This window comes from Balaenoptera musculus, chromosome 3 (assembly GCF_009873245.2).
Source record: "Balaenoptera musculus isolate JJ_BM4_2016_0621 chromosome 3, mBalMus1.pri.v3, whole genome shotgun sequence".
NCBI lineage: Eukaryota > Metazoa > Chordata > Mammalia > Artiodactyla > Balaenopteridae > Balaenoptera > Balaenoptera musculus.
This window is the reverse complement of record NC_045787.1, coordinates 150,910,805-150,930,224: the sequence shown is the minus strand read 5'-3', so window position 1 is coordinate 150,930,224 and position 19,420 is coordinate 150,910,805. Positions and strand designations below refer to the sequence as shown.

Here is a 19,420-nt window from a genome sequence, read left to right as displayed (position 1 = left end):
TCCACAACTAAACCTTATTTGTGGGTGAGGGGGCATGGCTCATACAGATGCAATAGCAGAGGCAGTTCTCAATTCTGTCAGCCTGAAGGGCAGGGGAGGATTCTATCACTTATTGAGCAACTACTACATTGCTCATTTGTAACTTATCTTTAATTTTTTTTTCCTTTGGAAATATTTTAGATTTATAGGAAAATTATAAAGATATTACAGAAAGTTCCTGTATACCCCTCACCCACCTTCCCCAAAGGTTAACATCTTACATAACCATGGTGCGTTTATCAAAACTAAGAAGTTGACAGTAGTACAATACTCATAACTAAATGCTATAGACTGAATGTTTGTGCCCCTCTCCCCCTGAATTCATATATTGAAATCCTAACCCCCAATGTGATGGTATTAGGAGATGAGGTCTTTTGGGAGGTGAATAGGTCATGAGGGTGGAACCCTGAATAATGGGATTAGTGACCTTATAAAGGAGGCCCCAGAGAGCTCCCTTGCCCCTTCTGACATGTGTGGACACAGCAAGAAGATAGCCATCCATGAACCAGGAAGAGGGCCCTCACCAGACACCAAATCTGCTGGCACCTTGATCTTGATCTTCCCAGCTTCTAGAACTGTGAGAAATAAATGTTTGTTGGTTAAGCTTATGATGCTTTCGTTAAAGCAGCCCAAACAGACTAAGATACTAAATTCCTGAAAGAAATTTGGATTTCATGTTACTTATCTTTTAATATGTTATTTAATCATCCAACTACTCTGGCCAAACTGAAGTTCCGAGACATTGTGACTTGAATGAGATGATACAGCAGGTAAGTGGGGGAAATTCAGGTTGCAGTCCAGGTCTGTCTGACTCTGAAATGTGTGCTCTTTCTAGATGATGCTGTCTCTTTGAAGGAGGAGGTCAGTGTGTTAGTCTAGGTCCTTGGAGAAGTGGACGCCAAGACATGATTAACCACGTGATTAACCATGCAATTAGTTTACTGGGGGAAATGCCTGAAATAGGGAGGGAGCCAGAAGAGGTAGGGAGAGTTGTCAGATTTCCATGCGAGTCTGACCCTGAGTGAGAGGGAGAAAGATGTTTGGGTGCCAACAAAGGAGTCCTTTCTGAGTGAATGACTAGAGCAACCTGTGGGAGGTGGGCTCTCAATAAACCATGTGATGGATTTTAAGTGTGGCAGCTGGAGCCCTCAGCCAGTTAAGGATTCTGGTAGTAGGAGTTTGAGTAAAGTACAGTTTCATAGCTGCCACAGTCAGAAATGCAGAGAAATTTTGTATTTCCTTTCAGGTCTGCTCATGGAGGAGATTGCTGATCAGAAGGGTGAAGTCCAAGGAGGTGAGCAAGTGAAGAATCCTTGCCCTACTGGATCCACCAGCTCCCTGGCAGAGCTGGTAGCTCAGGAATCCCAAAATGATGGTTAATTTTATGTGTCAACCTGATCTAGGCCACAGGGACCCTAGACATTCTGGTCAAATATTATTCTGGGTGTGTCTGTGAGAGTGTTTTTAGATGAGATTAACAGTTGTATTGGTAGACTGAGTCAAGCAGATTGCCCTCCCTAATATGGGTGGGCCGCATCCAATCAGTTGAAGGCCTGAATCTAACAAAAATTCTCCCCCTAGTAAGAGAGAATTCCTCCTGCTTGGTTGCTTTTGAATTGGGACACCTGCTTTTTCCTGCCTGCAGACTAGAACTGAAACATTGGCTCTTCCTGGGTCTTGAGCCTGCCAGCCTTTGGACTGGAACTCCAACATTGGCTTTGCTGGTTCTCAGGCCTTCAAACTCAGAATGAAACAAAAGAATTGACTCTCCTGAGTCTCCAACTTGCTGACTCACCCTTCAGATCTTGGGACTTGCCTGCTTCCATAATTACATGAGTCAATTCCACATATATATATCTCCTATTGATTCTGTTTCTCTGGATTAACCCAGACATTACACCTGGTTATTACACCTCATTTACTCACTCTCAAGGCTGACCACAGTATCTCATAGGGTTCCTTTTCCTCTTCTGCCATCAAACTCCACTACACACTTGAACTGTAGGCTGGATGGAGAAATGTACCCAGAAGAGCATGGGAAGGTCCAGAAGAACCAGTTCAGTCCAGAGCTAAGCCTCCAATTTACCTCTGGGTGTGTAGAAGAACTGCTCTCACACAGCTACGGCATGAGGTGATGGGACCTGTGACATGGCATCAGGGAGTCCCTCCAACTGGCAGCTGGCTCTCTAGTGAAAGTAACAAGCCCAACCAATACTGAAGAATAGACCCACCATCTCATCTCTGTATGGTTTGTGGGTTCTGGGGGATTCTGCCATCTCAAACTTGCCTGGCTGCTCTTCCTAAAGATTCCTTAACCTCTGGGAGGACTGGTACTGGCCCTGCTCCAGACCCAGTAACAAGATTTCTTCCCAAAGTGGAGTAGGCCTGTCCTGTAGCTTGGGAGCCCTTGGATAACCTGTCAGTGTCCGCAGGGCAGCCATTCCTGCTGGCCCCCAGTACTCCTTGCTTTGTATCTTGTCTGAAGCTTCTGGGCTCTCCTGCAGCTTCTTTCTAGAAGCCTCCTGTGCTTGGTCCTGAAATTCTGCAACCAAACATTCACCCACATGAGTAATCCAATTAGATAGTTCTTGACTTAGCCACCTTACCTTCCACCCTCAACCCACGGAGGACCTCTCTGATTCAGAAGTACCTGCACTGAGGGAGCCCAGCATCCCCAGGCACCTGCTAAGTAAAGGCCTCCTCACACTCGTCCCTCCACTGCCTTGCCTGCATCCCAGCATCCTCAGAAGCCCTTTCCTCAACCCAGGGTTTTCAACAGTGGCATTATTGAACTTAAGGTTGGATAATTATTTGTTGTGGGGAGTTGTCCTATGACAACATTGCTAGCCTCTTACCAACTAGATTCCAGTTGTAACCTCAGTTGTGATGACAAAAGAGGTCTTCAGACACTGCCAAACACCCCCTGCACTAAAGTCTCTCTGCTTGAACTCTAGAGCCACAGTAAAACCTGGGCTGGGGCTGGGGGCTGGGCAGACACGTAGAGGAAACCAGTGGGAGGAAAGCGAGTGCCTTTGAGACCACCCCTACCCCAACCTCCATGAAACAGGGCTACTTAGACTTTTCAAAAGCTGCCTCCTCTTGGTTCCCACCACACAGTTTTGTTTCCCCCTTTTAAAAAAATAGACTATTTTGGGGACTTCCCTGGTGGTCCAGTGGTTAAGACTCCATGCTCCCAATGCAGGGGGACCGGGTTTGATCCCTGGTCAGGGAACTAGATCCCGCATGCCGCAACTAAGAGCCCGCATGCTGCAACTAAAAAAGATCCCGCATGCTGCAAGGAAGATCCCACATACTGCAACTAAAGATCCTGCATGCTGCAAGGAAGGTATTTCATGCAGCAGCGAAGATCCCGTGTGCTGCAACTAAGACCCAGTGCAGCCAAATAAATATTTTTTTAAGAATTGACTGTTTTTAAGAACATTTTTAGATTTACAGAAAAATTGCAAAGATATTAATCAGAGTGCCCATCTACCTGCACCTATCATCAACAACTTCAATTAGTAAGGTACATTTACTACAATTAATGAACCAATACTAACACAGTATTTTTAACTAAAATAAAACTATATTTTATTCAGATTTCCTTTGTTTTTAGCTAATGTCCTTTTTCTGCTCCCAGATCTCATTGAAGATATCATATTTATTGTCATGTCTCTAAGGTTCCCCTTGGCTGTGACAGTTTCTCTGACTTCCCTTGTACGTGATGACCTCAACAGTTTTGAGAAGCACTGGTCAGATGTTTTGTAAGATGCCCTCTATAGGAATTTGGCTGCTGTTTTTCATATGATTAGACTGGGGTTATGGATTTGGGGGAAGAAGACCACAGACATAAAGTATCATTTTCATCACAACATATCAAAGATGATTTATCACTGTTGATGTTGTCCTTGATCACCTGGCTAGGGTAGTGTTTGTCACGTTTTTCCATTGTACAGTTACTCTCCCCACCTCACCCCCTTTCCACACTGTCCTCTTTGGAAGGAAGTCACTATACGCAGTTGACAGGTAAGGAGTGGGGACTTATGCTCCCCTTCCTTGAGGGCAGAGTATTGACAAATTATCTGGAATAATTCTGCATAAGACATTTGTCTCTTCTCCCCCACTTATTTATTGATATTTATCAGTATGGATGCATGTATATTTATTTTATGCATTGGGTTATAACCCAATATTACTTTCTTTTTTCTTTCTTTCTTTTTTTTTTTTTTTTTGCTCAAATTGTTCCAGTTTTGGCCATTGAGAGCTCTTTAAGTTGGCTCCTGTGTTCCTTTAACAATATCCCCATCAATTTTTAAAAAGCATTTCCTTACTTTCTGGAACTAAAAGATGCTCCAGACTCATCTTGTATATTTTCCACCCCAGTCCTTGACTCAACCATTTGTCTAAGGAGCCGTGGTTCCTTTCATTGGAGAATGGTATTTGAAACCAAGATCTGGGCACTAGTTGTGCTCATTGCCCCTGGAGTGTCATTGCTTCTAGGTCCTCTCAGCTGACAGAACAAGGAAATATATGTGTGTGTGATACACATATCTAAATATTTCTCTGTGCAATTAAGCTTAATGTAAACTCATACTGGTTTATCCAGCTCTAATCCATCATCACATGCCTCATTCTAGCCTTCTGCCCTTTGCTTATTCATAAATTCCCACTCCAACAGTAAGAAACCTGGCTCCCACCATCCATTCACCTAATTGCTCAATCCTAATATACAGAATTGTTATACCACACCCCATATCCCCATGGGAAGCAACTAGAGGATAGTGCATATGTGCACTTCCTTTTGACTTTAGTCTTACAGATTTCACTCGTTTCTAGCGTTATTTAGGTTAGCACCTAATCCCCCATCCCCTTCAGTGAGGCAGTTTTTTTAGAAGATTTTTTTTTAAATTTTATTTATTTATTTATTTATGGCTGTGTTGGGTCTTCGTTTCTGTGCGAGGGCTTTCTCTAGTTGTGGCAAGTGGGGGCCAGTCTTCATCGCAGTGCGTGGGCCTCTCACTATCGCGGCCTCTCTTGTGGCGGAGCACAGGCTCCAGATGCGCAGGCTCAGTAATTGTGGCTCACGGGCCCAGTTGCTCCACGGCATGTGGGATCTTCCCAGACCAGGGTTCGAACCCGTGTCCCCTGCATTGGCAGGCAGATTCCCAACCACTGCGCCACCAGGAAAGCCCAATGAGGCAGTTTTGTACATTGTAATGTAGTTAGATTTTCTTGTCATGGTCTGCATTCCTTCCTGGGATCCCTTTACCTACTAAATGACTTTTTAAAATTTGCATACATTGACTCACTTTTTTTTTCTTTTTCTTTTTTTCTTGGCTGCGCCGTGTGGCTTGTGGGATCTTAGTTCCGCCACCAGGGGTCAAACCCATGCCCTCTGCAGTGGAAGTGAAGAGTCCTAACCACTGGACCGCCAGCGAATTCCCAAGGCTGATTCTTTATGCTAAAAGTTCGGTGGGTTTTGACAAATGCATAATGTCATGCACATCAACTACTCTGTGTGCACCATTACACACAGAGTAGTTTCACCACCCTAAATATCTCTTGTGCTTCATCTATTCAACATTCCTTCCCTCTCCCCAAACCTTTGGCAACCACTGTCTCTATAGTTTTACTATCTCTATAGTTTTGCTTTTTCCAGAATGTCCTATAATTGGAATCATATACTATACAGTTTTTAAAATTTGTTTTAAATTTTCTTGGCCATGTCGCACATCTTATGGGATTTAAGTTCCCTGACCAGGGATCGAACCTGGGTCCTTGGCAGTGAGAGCGGAGTCCTAACCACTGGACCACCAGGGAATTCCCTATATAGCTTTTTTAGACTGGCTTCTTTCACTCAGCAACATGTATTTAAGGTTCTTCCATGTCTTTTTATGACTTGGTAGCTCATTTCTTCTTAGTGCTGAATAATGTTCCATTGTATAAATGTACCACTAGTTTGTTTATCCATTCACCTATTGAAGGTAATCTTGGTCACTTCTTGTACTTAGTGATTACGAATAAATCTGCTATAAACATTCACATGCAGGTTTTTGTGAGGACAAATTTTCAAATTGATTGGGTAAATACCTAGGAGTGAGATGGCTGAATCATATGGCATGATTATGTTCAGCTTTGTATGAAACTACCATACCATCTTCCAAAGTGGATGTATCATTTTGCATTCTCACCAATGGTGAGAATGTTTCCCTTTGCTCCTTATCCTCACCAGCATTTGGTATTGTCAGTTTTTCAGATTTTAGCCATTCTAGCAGGTATGTAGTGGTGTGTCATTGTTGTTTTAATTTGCAATTCCCTAGTGACAAATCATGTTGAGCATCTTTTCATATGCTTATTTGCCATCTGTATATCTTCGTCGTTGAAGTGTCTGTTCAGATCTTTTGCGCATTTTTTCACTTGGATTTTTGTTGTCTTGTTGAATTTTAAGATTCTTTGTATATTCTGGGTACAAGTCCTTTATCAGATATATGTTTTACAAAGTTTTTTTTTCTAGTCTGTGGCTTGTCTTTTCATTCTCTTAACAGTTGCTTTCACAGAGTAGAAGTTTTAAGTTTTAATAAAGTCTAACATCAATTATTTCTTTCATGGATCATATTTTTGGTATTGTATCTAAAAACTTACTGCCAAACCAAACATCACCTAGATTTTCTCCTATGTTTTCTTCTGCTCAGAAGGCAGATTCTGGGGGTCCAAATCCCAAGCTCCACTACTTACCAGCTTTGTGTCCTTAGGCAAGTTTCTTACCTCTCTGTGCTTCACCGTCTTCATCTATAAGACAGGTTAATAGGACTTCCCTGGTGGCACAGTGGTTAAGAATCTGCCTGCCAATGCAAGGGGACACGTGTGCGAGCCTTGGTCCGGGAAGATCCCACATGCCATGGAGCAACTAAGCCCGTGCGCCACAACTACTGAGTCTGTGCTCTAGAGCCCGCGAGCCACAACTACTGAGCCCACGTGCCTAGAGCCCGTGCTCCGCAACAAGAGAAGCCACTGCAGTGAGAAGCATGCGCACCACAACGAGGAATAGCCCCCGCTCACCGCAGCTAGAGAAAGCCCGTGTGCAGCAACAAAGACCCAACGCAGCCAAAAATAATAAATAAATTTAAAAAACAGGTCAATAAATAAGGCCTAGCTCTTAGGTGAAGGCCTACATGAAATAAAGCAATGTATTAAATTTTGTATATGTGAATGATCAACAAGTGCTGGTTGTTATCATTACAACCACATTGGCCAAGCGTGTGCCAGGTGCTCCTATACCCTGGGTTCATGTCATCCACACGCTGACCAGCAAGGCAGGGACATTTGTTCCATGCCACAGAGAAGCAGCCAAGGTGCTGAAGAGGCAGAAGAGCTGTCTGCTTCTTCCCATTACTGACCACCTCTCAGCCTTCTCCCACTCTCCCTGAGTGGCTCGGGGGAGGCCCACGCTGGGGAGTGATGGGGTCTGAAGATTCAAGCTGCATCAGGCCTGGCCTGGGGTGCCGTCTGGTGTTTGGATGATGGAGGTGGTGGCAGTGGCCGTGGGGGAGTGTGGGACCGTAGGGTTAGAAATGCACCCCAGCCCAGGCTGAGTCGGCTGATCCTGCTTTTCTCCTGCTCATCCCAACTCCCAGTGCAGATGGAAAGGAAGGAATCCCCCATCTTTTTGGTCTTCATACCTACCAGGTGAGTACAGAGCTGGAGGCGTTGTCACATCTACTCCCACCAACTCCAAGAGGCTTCGTGTTTTCTAAGTCCAAGATGATAGTCAGGGTTGTCCAGGAGATGAGCATACAGAAGGTGCACCATTCCCCTTTCCCCTCTCCTGGGCCTCAAGTTGAGAAAGTCCCTTGAATACCCTTGCACTGTAATCAAGGTCTGTTTGCCCTTCACCATAGAGAGTAAAACTGAACTGCTGGGAGAGGTCAATTTAGGATCCCAAGGACCCTCTCTTATAAGTTTGAATAGTTACATGGAACCTGAAGCTCTTCACTCCCTCCACTCATCTTTGCTTAAACCTCTTGGTTTATGCTCAGGTTGTATAGTGCACAACCCACACAACTGCACACAGCAGCCCTAAGATCATCCTTGGAGGAGTCTTTTTGGAGCAGAGCTGCTGAATTCTACCCTCCTGAAATCGGAGACCTCAGTCCTTCCTCTTGCACTTCAGGTGTCCTATTTATTGTTAAACAAACTAACCTTAACTGGTCCCAGTCTCCTCTGACTTCTGCCCCAAATCTTTGGCAGTCAAATGCCCTGAAGGAGTGATTTACCTTTCAGGGCCCATCACTTCCCTCTCTCACTGGCCCTGGGCTTACCTCCAGATGGTTCCTCCAAGATGACTCCCCAGTTCCACCAGCTCCCTTGGCTCCCCTCCCTCACCTCTCTGTGGCATTTGGTGACCACTGGTAATCTCCCCTCGTGCTTTGGGAATACTCGAGGGGTTCTCCTACTTCTCATCTTCCTCCCGCCTCAGAAACGTGGTCTTCCCTCCCTGAGCCATGACCCAGTGAGTCTTTGCAGATGCAGCCTGCCTACCCTCAGTTCAGTCCTGTGATCTATTTCTGTCCATCTCAGTGAGGCAGGATGAAGCACCCCTTCCAGTCGGAGCCCACCAGAGCCTGGCAGTGGTCAGGCTGTCCAGAAGGGCAGCAAAGCCTGGAGTGCTGAGGGAGGGAGTAGGGACCTTGTGCCTTGGGGTTCTCTCCCACCTGAGCTTCCCCTGGCCTCGTCTTCCCTAGCCCTGCCCCAACTCCTTGCCAGCTTATAACTAAGAGAAGCGTCATCTTTTGCCCCATCCCCTTCTCCTCAGCCACAGGTGACAAACTGGTGGTTCAAAACACATTTGGTTTGGCTTGCCATACTTGTTAAAAGTTTGAATTAGTTGCTATCATTTAAAAATTAACCAATTTCACTCAAGAATCCAGAATTCTACTTTCTTTTGAGAAATCAGAAGATCTGGCAACACCAGGCCCACACTCCTTCAGGGTGACAACCAGCTAGAGCTGGTCTCAGCTGCTCCCTTTAAGTGGGGCTTGCACACTGGTCTCTGCAGTTTTAACCCTCCTGATGGCCCTGGCCACCCACATCAGTGGCCTGGCAGTCCAGGAGAAGGAACAAGATCTTGCAGATCTCAGCACACAAAGGAGGGTAGGGCAGGGCAAGCAGGAAGGCAGGGTGGAGAGTCTCAGTTGGAAGCCATGTCCCAGCCTCTCTCCATCACTGTTTATTGCTGGCAGCGTCCCAGGCACCCTGCGTGTGTCCTCTCCTGGCTCAAGCCTGCCTCTGGGGGCCGGGCTGCTGCAAACACGTGGCTTGCTGTCCACTGATTCAGGCCACTCCACGTCCTATTGGAGCTGGGCCCAGGGCCTGAGGCTTTGTCCTGGGCTTGAGTAGCAGTATGCCCTGTAGGCACAGGCTTCCTTGCTGTCCAGCCAACTCAGCTGAATGTGCACCAGGGGGTGGCAGCCTTGTCACAGTCCAACATGATGTTAAGAACAGTGCAGGGGGCCCCACCCACAGACAGGGCTGTACGGGAATCCACGCGGTACTTCACGGTGCTCAGGCCTCCCTCCCGGTCCACCCTGAACTGCTCCTGGGAAGGAAAGGGGGAGAGCATGTACTCAGGGGTTTGTGGGTGCCAGCTGTCCACTGATCCCCCACGACCTTGTCATCAGAGGTCCTGTGATCCCCACAGAAGAGAGGGAAAAGGGAAGCTCAGAGATGGGAAGTCTCTCGCCCATGGCTACACATCCTCGTCAGCAGGACAGCAGGGGTTTTCCAGTTGAACTAATCTGGCTCCTAGAGAAGAGGCTATTTGAGGGATGGGGACTCCTGTATCCCAGGTCTGCCTAGGATTCTGGCACCTTCAGCTGAGTCCCATCCCCGCTCCCCACCCCAACACACAGCCCGTGTGGACCCTGAGGTCTCGGCTGACCCACAGAGCCCAGGGGCCATGGCAGCCACCAGAGGAGGGCATGGTGCCCAAGCAGAATGCCAACGACTGACCTGGGCCAAGCAGGGGAGGATGGGACCACTTGGGCTCAAGGAGAACTTGGTGAAATGCTTGGGCCTGCTGGTTCCCCATGTATGACCTATCCATCCCCGATCAAGGGACCAGCCAGTACCTGTTTTTGAGCCGCGATGCGCTTCTGGTCCCTCTTCCTCCAGGCTGGGTCATGCAGGTGGCGAAATGTCTTGTACCCAGTTGTGATTCCCGAGGGGCGGAAAAGCTAAGGAGACCAAAGGAAGTTGGATCAGGCTGCCTCTCCTGGAGCCCTGGCCCTCACCACTAGTCCTCTGGGGTCCCACTGCCTGCCATAGCCCACAGGCAGGGGCCTGCATTCCCATTCTTCAGGAGACGTGTGCTAGTCAGGGGCAGGGCTGGGACCAGAACCAGGGGTGCCATCTCCCAGCCACGGGAACTTCATCTGAGGGCAGAGAGGAACCTCAGGGCAGCCATGATGGCTGAAGAGGTGGGGCGGCTGGGGAGCATTACCTGGAGCCCGGCTCCTTTGATGCGCCGGTAGAACTCGTCGTCCTCACGGCCCCAGCCCCAGAAGCGGTTGGACATCCCGTTGCACTGACACAAAGACAAGCAATGTCACTTGCCCCATCCTCCCAGGGTGCTCTTTGGTCTCCTACCACTTGGGAGTCCCTAGCCCAAGCTGGGCCAGGCCAGGCCCCCTTTCCTCCTCCTCCCCAGCAGTTCTGAATGTACACTCAGATGCTTTCAGTTCCCACAACCTCTGAGGTACTGGGGGAATAGTCAGCGCATCCCAGTCCCTTTGCCTGTTTTAATGGGGCCTTGGATTTGTGCGAGATGATTAGTTTCTCAAAAATGTCTGACTGGCGGGAGGAGATCTCTGGAGAGCTAATGATGGGAACAAGTGCCAATTGCTGCTCTATTTCTGCCTGGCCCCATACTCCCATTTCTCCTGAGGGGGCTCTGCCCTGCTCTCTTCCTCTGTGCGGGAGAGGGACGGTGGGCTCTATGGCAGACATCAATTTTTGCCATCCAACTTCAGGCTTTATTTACATTAAGCTGGCTTCAGCCACAGCTTGAAGAGAGGAGCAAGAGATGGTGGTCTAAGCCACTCAGTTCTTCCTACCCCGCCACCCACTCCCACCCCCTACCACAGTGACTGATTCAGGGATAGACCTGTGACTCAAGCCAGGCCAATCAAGAGCCAGCATGGGGCAGCTGTGGGTCTCCTGTCTGTGCTGTTGGAAATGGGCGGCTCCATTTTCCACTGGACTTGGGCCTAGACGGATGCAGGTTGCAGCTACAACCACCACCTTGCATCCTGAACGTCTGAAAATAAAGCCAGTCTGGAGAAGGCAGAGCTGAGAGATGGAAGGTGAAATGGTGTCCTGATGACATCATCTGAGAGGCTGGGCAAGACAGCCCCACCCAGACTTTTCCATTTTGAGAGGCAACAAACCCCAGGGCTTCTGAAGCCAGCTAGCACAGGGGTTCTGTTACTGTGGCAGAATCCTCCCTAACTGGCTTGCTTGGTCCTGCTCCTCTCTCATGCCTCTGGCTGCTCCTGGGCTCCCCAGGCAGGATCCTCCATCTGCTGGGCCCTAGAAATGCTGCTCCTCTTGCCACTGCCCCCATCCAGGTGGGTGCTCCCTGGCTCTCCGCAGAGCAGGTGCGCCAGGCCTCACCAGCTGGTAGTGCTGCTTGGAAAGCAGCAGGATGCCACCGACGTAGGTCTTGTAGTGGTAGAGCGGGTGGAGCTCCGGGGAGGCCACGTGGAAGGGCCCGGTCTCTGGGAAGCCATAGTCCAGCTCCTCATTGAGAGGGAGCAGGTCCACGTCGTGCATGGCGATGTAGTCTGTGCTGTTGCTGCTCTCCAGAAAGCCCGCGTTGATGAGTGCTGCCCGGTTGAACCTGTGCAGGGCACCGAGGCTGGGCCAGGGGCAGTGAGCTTGCTCTCCCCCAATCTCTGCATGAGAGCCCGTCCTCCACAGCACCCACCCCCAGTACCCATGCTGCCCTCCAGCCTGACACCGACTTCATTGTGGGGCTGCCCAGCTGCACATCTGCCCCTCCACTTATCTCACAAATGTTTACTGAGCACCTATTATGTGCCAGAAACTATTCAGAGCACTGGAGATACAGCAGTGATAAATCAAAGCCCTCAAGGAGCTGACATTCTAATAAGAAGAGACAAAAACAAACAAATAAGTAAATATGTAACAAGCCAGGGAGTGGTTAAGTGCTGAGAAGAATAGTAAAGCAGGGTGACGAGGATAAAGCATGCTGGGGGGTGGGGGTTGTCCTTTTAGATGAGGTGGTCAGGGAGGGCCGGCGTAACAGGGTGACAGGTGAGCAGAACCTGAAGGCCTGCGGGAATGAGCCCTATGGAAATCAGGGGAATAGGGCTCCGAGCAGAGGGAAGAGCAACTCCCAGGGCCCGAGGCAGGAGCAGATAGCAATGTGGTGAAGCAGAGTGAGTGAGAGGTCTCAGGGAATGAGGTCAGAGGGTGACAGGCCCCTGAAGGACTTGCGCTTTGACCCTGGATGAGATGGGGAGCCACTGAAGGGCTTAGAGCAGAGGCATCATGTGCTGTGACTCAGCGTTTAACAGGATCACTCTAGCTGGGGTGTTGAGAAGAGACTGGAAGGTGAGGGGTGGAAGCAGGGAGACAGGTTGGGAGGCTGTTACAATAATTTAGGCATGAGATGATGATGCCTTAACTCAGGGAGGTGGCAGTGGAGATGGTGAGAAGAGGGCAGATTCTAGATGCATTCTGCTGATGGACTAGACGTGTTGTGTGAGGGAGCAGGAGTTGAGGATGACCCGAAGGCTTTCTGGCCTGAGAAGCTGGGAGTGTGGAGTTTCCATTTCCTGAAATGAGGAAGGGGGCAGGAGAAGGTCAGGGACAGGTGGGAAATCAGGAATTCAGTTTTAATCATGTTAAGCTTGAGATGCCTCTTGAGACCACCAAACAGAGGGCTGCACAGGCAGCTGGCTGGATATATGGGTCTGGAGTTCAGGAGAGAGGTCTGGGCTGGGAATACAGACTTGGGAGTCATCAGGGTAGAAATGAGATTTGATGTCTTGAGACTAGATGAGATCCCCTGGGGAGCGACTGGAGCCAGAAAAGACGGTGCCCAAGCACTGACCCCCAAGGAACACCAAGGCTGAGAGATCAGGGGGATGAGGCAGAAGCAGCAAAGGAGGTGGGGAGAGGTGGCCAGAGAGGAAAGAGAAGCAGAGCACTGTCCCAAAGGTCAAACTGAGGTGTTTTAAGAAGGAAGAAGTAATCCACTTGGCAAATGCTGCTGGGAAGTCGATAGGATGAAGGTTGGGAACTGGGCTTTGGATTATCAAGGTGGGCTCATTGGTGATGTCAACAAGAGCTGTTTCAATGTCATGATGAGGGTAAATGTCTGAGTGGAATAGGTTCAAGAGAGAGCGACGGGGGAGAAAGGGAAGGCGTTTTGCTAGAAAGGGGAGCAAAGAAAAGAGGCAATAGATGTGGGCGATACGGGATCAAGTGGGGGTCTCTTTTTTCTTTTTAGATGGGGGCTATTTCAGTATGTTTGTTGATTTGAATACTCCAGGAGGGGGGAAAATTGATCATGCAGGTGAGAAGAGAGCCAATGGCTGGAGTGATGTCCTTGAGTAGAAGAGCAGAAAAGGGACCCAGTGCCCAAGTAGGAGAGCTGGCCCTGGAGGGGCATCCTCGGGAAAGGCAGTGGGAAGCTGAGGACACCTGCACAGAAGCTGTAAAAGGAGTCCAGGCGTGGGGACCTGGGTTAGTTCTCTTCCAATTGATTCTGTTTTCTCAAATAGGAAGCAAAGTAATTGGCTGAAGGTGAAGATAGGGAGGAGTGAGGAGAGGAGCGGGTATGCAAGGCTGCCGGGGAGGGGAGAGGCAGCAGACCAGAGGAATGAGAGCCCTCCTGGGCCAGGGCTCATTGTCAGGGAGATGAGCAGTGTCTCCAGCTACATCCAGCTGCCAGGTGCAGGTGTGTAGCAGGCAGAGTTGAGTTTCATCCGGTGGGAGTTGTGCCAGGGAGAAAGTGGAAGGGAGTTGAGGTGCATGTGAGGGAGTGACTTTCACCAAGGACCATGGTATCCAAGTTAGGTCAGGAGAAAAGACGGACAAGGAGGATGGAGAGCACTGGGAGGATCGTGGACTAAAGGGCCTGTCAGGGTCCAAGAATTGTTGGGTCCACGTCTCCCAGTGGGAGCGAGTTGGAGGGAAAGGAGGTGGGGGTGGAGTGTGAGATGCTTGGATTGTGATCATGGAGGGGAGCAGTTTTTGGTGAGGGCAAGGATTTTAGGATAATGCCAGACTGTGAACAAGTTAAGCCATGGCTTTGACCCTCCCTTTCCCTAATCCCCGCAGCCAATCCACCAGCAAGCCCTGTCTGCGCTTCCTCCACATCACTTCTCTCCACCCCTTCTGCCACGCTGCCTGAGCCCCCATCAGCTCAGGTGACTGCAATGACTGCCCAACAGGTCTCCCTGCTTCCCCTCTTGTCCTGGTATGGCCCCGACACATACAGCAGCCACAGGGACCTTTGTGAAATGGAAACCAGATCAGGGGCCTCCCCAGCCCCAAACCCTCCCCCCAAATTCCTGTCACACCCAGTGAGAGGGGTCTAGCACCTCCCACCCTCTCACTGCTGCCCTGGGTGGCCTTTCATGGGCCTGGGCCACCTGGTACTGGATTGCTGTCAGGAAAGGGAGCAGGCCCCAAGAGACCAGGGCAGGCCCAGGTGAGCGGGTGCTGGCTCAGGAGGTGGTCCTTACCTGAAATGATCCACCTGGTTGAGCACATAGATGTGGTGCTGGATCTTCTTCCTGCTCAGGAAGCGGTGCATGTGGGGCACAAAGACCAGGAGCTCCTCGAAGCGTTCTCGAAAGGGCACCAGCACTGCCAGGCGGTGGGGGCCCCATGATTCATCTTCTTCCCAGTGCTCAGGGGGTGGCTCTGGTGGGCAGGCCCGGGATGGGCCCGGGGTCTCCTGTCCTTGTCCCCTGGCTGCCCGGGCCATGTCCCCAGAGCAGCTGAGCTGCAGCCAGAGCAGGGAGAGGAAGCCCAGTAAGAGACAGGCAACAAAGAGGTGGAAGACGGAGCATTTCCGGGGGAGGCCGCTGGGGATCAACCTGGACCTGGGACAAGAACAGGGAGCAGGTCAGAAGGGCAAGGCTGAGCCGAGGTCCTGCGACAGACCCCTTCTCTGGCTTCCCACAAGTAAGGTGCACGTGGCTGGTCTGCCCCAAGCGCCCGGGAATTAGTGCAGAAGCAACTTTAGTGCTTTTGTTCGTGCTGCCACCATGCATCAGAATCCTGCTTAGAGCTCTAGGCTCAGCCTGAGCCTCCCTACCTCCAGGAGGCCCTCCAAACACTCCCAGGTCTCGGAGCTGCCCCACTTCCTCGATGCTCTCTTACCTTCTGTACCTGAGTCCCAGCCAGACCAAGAGCTGCTGGAGGGCAGAGACAAGACTCCTTGTCTTTTGCACTTGCCCCTCCCCAAGACAATGGCTCATGTCCAGAGCTGATGGCAGAAGCCCGCCTTAGAGACCCCACCCACTGCCTTCCGCCTGCTCCCCTGCAGGTTCACTCTCATCAGAAAGCTTGGCTTCATCCTGTTTCTCAGACCAGAAAGCTCCCCAAACAGGGGCATGTGCCTGTTTCAGCCCCCGTGAAAAGACCACTCTTTACTCTGAGAAGATCAGGTCTGCCCCCAAACCAATGTGAGGCCCAAACCAACAAAGGCAGTTCACTGAATGCATGTCAAAGCTTCAGTCCAGGGCAGCCCATGTGACAAGGGATGAGAGACAGAGAGGGAAGGAAAGATGAGGGCTGGGAACAGCACCCAGGCTTATTTCAGAAGCTGGAAAAACAGCGGAATATCTTAGACTTTGGGGTAGTGCTGGGAGAGACTGCCTTTCAGGTTATGAAATACAAAGAAATGGGTGGAATTCACCTGGTTTCTTTGCCCCTCTCTCTGGAAGTTCCTGAGGGCAGTGAAGGAGGAACTAAGGAATCCAAGAAAAGGGAAGCTTCCTCTATTCTAGAATAATCAGCAAAGCAATCTACTTTATAACCTCTGAGAGTCACTAATTAGCTACCAGGTCATATACCTCCTAAGTGCCCTTTGATCCTTCCTTACCCACTGCCTGTCTTTTAGCCCAAGTCTCATCTGGTCCTTGCCCTGCTCAGACCCCTTCAATCTCATGGATGATCCTCCTGTTTATAAGATAATGGCCAAATTCCTTGGCCTGACAGTCAAACCCCTCTGCGACCTGGTCCCATCTCCAGTTGCTCCCTGCTACTCACCCAGTGCTACACGTTGGGCAACTCAAGAGTTTCTCCACTCACCATATTCCTTCCTGCTCTAGCCCTCACACAGTCCACTGCTTCTGCCTAAAATGCCTTTCCTTATTTTATCTGCCTGGAAGCACCCCACTGATCCTTCAAGGCCAAACGCCAATGTCATGGCTAGCAATGCCACCCCCCACCCCCACGTGCACACAAACGGAGATACATACTCCCTCCCTCCTTTGTGTTCCTATGGTATCTGGTACTGCCCTTTTTGAAGCACTTAAGAGTTTTGTAATCACCTGTGTCCATGCTTGTCTTCTTCACAGGTAATCAGATTCACAGCTGTGGCTCTAGCACGAGTCATACAGCAGAGGGCTTGCTAAGTGAGTTAAAGGAAGGGTTCAAGCATTCAGGGCATGCTTGTCACACACTAAAGCCAGACCAACTCCTGCCTCTCTCTAGAGGCACAACTGCCAATCTGGTAACCAGCAGCCCTGAAGCCAGGCTCAGGCCCCACACGAAGCAGAGAGGGAGACTGATAGGACACCCTTGCAGGGCTTCTGACTTACCCCCCATTGTCCTGTGGTGGGGGTTTCCGCAGGGGAGGAGCAGAGGCCAATCCTCCTAGTGGCCTGGGAAGGCTGGAACCTCTACAGATTCTCCCTCTGGGCTCTTTCTTGGGGTAGGGTAGAGACCGGGGAGATGGACATGGGGAAACATCCCACCTTCAGGGGAAGAAGCAGTGACCATTATCCAGGGGTATGGCATGGATTGGGCACTCCATGCACTTTCAAGTGCTGTTCCCTCGGTCCAGCTTTCCCTTCCTACCAGGATCACGTCCCCATGGGCACTCTCTTCCTGTGCTGCAAGGGCCCAAATCACTGAACAACTGAATTCAGAGCTGAAATCCCAATTCCTCAGGACAGTGGACACTGAGAACTGTTGCTTCTGGTGCCACCTGCTGGCAAACTCCAGATCTGCAGTCTCAGCTGCTACCAGGCCCAGGCCATCGTTGTTTCTGGGGTGGGGAGGCAGACCAGATGAGGTTTTCTCTCATTCATCAATCTGTGTCCAAGGCTAGTAAGATTCAAACCCAGACAGGCTGTTTCCAGAGCCAGCACTCTTTAATTGTTACATTATCTGCATCTGTTGCATGGATCTTTGTATCCCTGTGTCAAAAGCATGAAATGATACAAGTTTTGTGGGATCATGGTTGTGTTCCAGAAGTTTATGGAAAGGAATTAGGAAATGGAAATTCTCCTCCATAACCTTCCCTTTCTTCCCTCACACAAACCTTAGTGATACAGGTTTGAATACTCAGCTGCGCTGGTTACAGCACCTCCAAACTGCAAAAGTAACTGGAAGAAAACTGGCACCTTCTCTGTGCCAAGCACAGTGTCAACAGTTTTATATATGTGATCTCCTTTAATCCTCATATAGACCTGCAGAGTAGATATTATGATCCCTGTTTCAGAGATGGAAAAGCTGAGGAGAAAGATTAAGTATGCTTCTGGTCACATGGCTATTAAAGAGGATTCCTGTCCAGGCCTAAATCCACAGTCCAGGCTTTCTACTATATTCCTGTCTTCTTACTTCAGCACCAAGTCTGAGAAATTCCCAACGATAAAGAGTTGTGCTCACTATATTCCAAAGTCTTTTGGCACCTGGCAAACTTAACAGAGGAAAGGGAAGGAGGTGTCATTCACTAGGTGTAGACCCACTATCATGTGTTCTGGGTGAGAAGAGTTTTGGGGGTACATCTCAAGACTGAAGTGTGGGAGTCCTTCCCAATCTAAACGGCCAAATAGCCCTCCCCCACCCCCCACCTCCATTCTGCTCTAGTGGTAATCACTAGCTAAGGTCTGGGTCAACCTCACACCTAACACATGGGGCAGGCCACATTCAAGTACAGCTGCACAGGAAATGAACTAACGTTACGCCGGGAGTACTTAGTCCCGGCGAGGCAGTAGCCAGCCAGGCAGAGCATAGAGCTTCTGTCTGGTGTATTCTTCTAGGCGATCAGCAGAGAAGGGGGAAGCACGAGGGAGGGAGGAGGGTAGCGTCTGAGGCTACAGGGATGTGATGGGGGAGGCAGAGTTCAGAGAGACGGAATACAGACCCTCTGAAACCAGGGACAGACAGAAAGACAGAGATCCACTGAGAGAGGTCAACGGAGTCAGAGACCCGCATGAGAATAGAGGCCAGTGGAAAAACAGAGACCCATAATGAGACAGACTCGCATAGAGGGACAGAAACTCACAAAGGGAAGTCAACGGAGAAATACAGACCTGCTGAGTGACGGAGACTGGTAGACACGGAGACCCACATAGAGAGAAACAGAGACCCAAATACAGAGAGAGACCCACAAGGAGAAGCACAGACCCTCAGAGAACCCCGCAGAGACGGAGACGCGACGGCCTCGGGCTCCTAGATTCCGCGGGGCGGCCCGGAAAGGATCGGCACCCGGGAGGACGGGGCCCGGGCCGGCCGCCGCCGCTCACCTGCCGTCCTCCCAGGGCAGCTGTGCCGTTTTCCTCCGGGAGGGGAACATCGTTGGGGGAGGCGGCGGCTCATGGGGCTCGAGTTCCCAGCCGGGCCGGGCCGGCCTCCCCGGCCTACGCGGCGCCTCCGCCTCCCGCCCCGCCCAAGCCCGTCCGCCCCGCCCCTCGGTCCACAGGGTCCGCCGCTCCGGCCGCGCCGTCTGCTCCCCGGAGCTGCGGCGTCAAAGGTTCCGCATCCAGAGGAACACGTGAACGCTCCAACCGCCTGAACTGCTAACTGCTTTCTGGGGGCCGCTGGACATCCCGAGAAATTGAGGCCCCGGAGAGGGCTCAAGTCAATGGGCTTGGACTGGACTTAGACTCCAGACTTCCAAACCAGCGCTCTGGGATAATCTGCATCTTCCTCCTCTTCCCAAGGGAAGGCGTCCAAGTAGTCCTGCCGTCAACCCAAGTGCATTCTTTCTCCGCAGCAAGCTTGGAGGGGGGGCAGGGCCAAGCTCAGGGCTCAGTCTTGCGTTCAGCCTGATACCTCAAGTGACACCCCAAGTAGTAGTTAGGAGACACGCACTAAAGGCAAATTGGCTGGA

At 50.4% G+C, this 19,420-nt stretch overlaps 1 protein-coding gene and 1 long non-coding RNA gene across 6 annotated transcripts in view; one reads left to right on the top strand and one right to left on the bottom strand.

The window, feature by feature from the left end:
• The window catches only part of LOC118892090, a 43,705-nt gene extending 36,834 nt beyond the window's left edge, over positions 1–6,871 (top strand). The window contains exons 2-3 of one of the 2 annotated variants that reach the window (XR_005019236.1): positions 1,286–1,333; positions 6,840–6,871. This is a non-coding gene — a long non-coding RNA (uncharacterized LOC118892090). Of the gene's footprint in view, positions 1–1,285; positions 1,334–5,404; positions 5,843–6,839 lie in introns of those variants that run through there. The other variant, XR_005019235.1, reaches the window with a different exon arrangement.
• Positions 1,669–18,990, bottom strand: B4GALT7 (beta-1,4-galactosyltransferase 7). Of its 4 annotated transcripts, XR_005019233.1 has the most exons (8): positions 18,834–18,982; positions 16,632–16,711; positions 14,814–15,176; positions 11,710–11,953; positions 10,538–10,621; positions 10,167–10,271; positions 7,723–9,634; positions 1,669–2,581 (listed from the first exon to the last, which is right to left on the bottom strand). XR_005019233.1 is itself a non-coding variant. In XM_036846216.1 (7 exons), exons 1-7 carry the CDS (start codon positions 18,881–18,883, stop codon positions 9,479–9,481), a joined length of 1,140 nt encoding a protein of 379 aa, XP_036702111.1. In that variant the 5' UTR covers positions 18,884–18,988; the 3' UTR covers positions 8,949–9,478. The 4 variants fall into 4 exon arrangements, 2 of the variants coding, with proteins under 2 accessions (XP_036702111.1, XP_036702112.1); XR_005019234.1 differs by lacking the exon at positions 16,632–16,711 and having other exon boundaries at positions 18,834–18,990; XM_036846216.1 differs by lacking the exons at positions 1,669–2,581; positions 16,632–16,711 and adding an exon at positions 16,902–17,057 and having other exon boundaries at positions 8,949–9,634; positions 11,710–11,935; positions 18,834–18,988.
• Between the last annotated feature and the right edge of the window lie 430 nt (positions 18,991–19,420).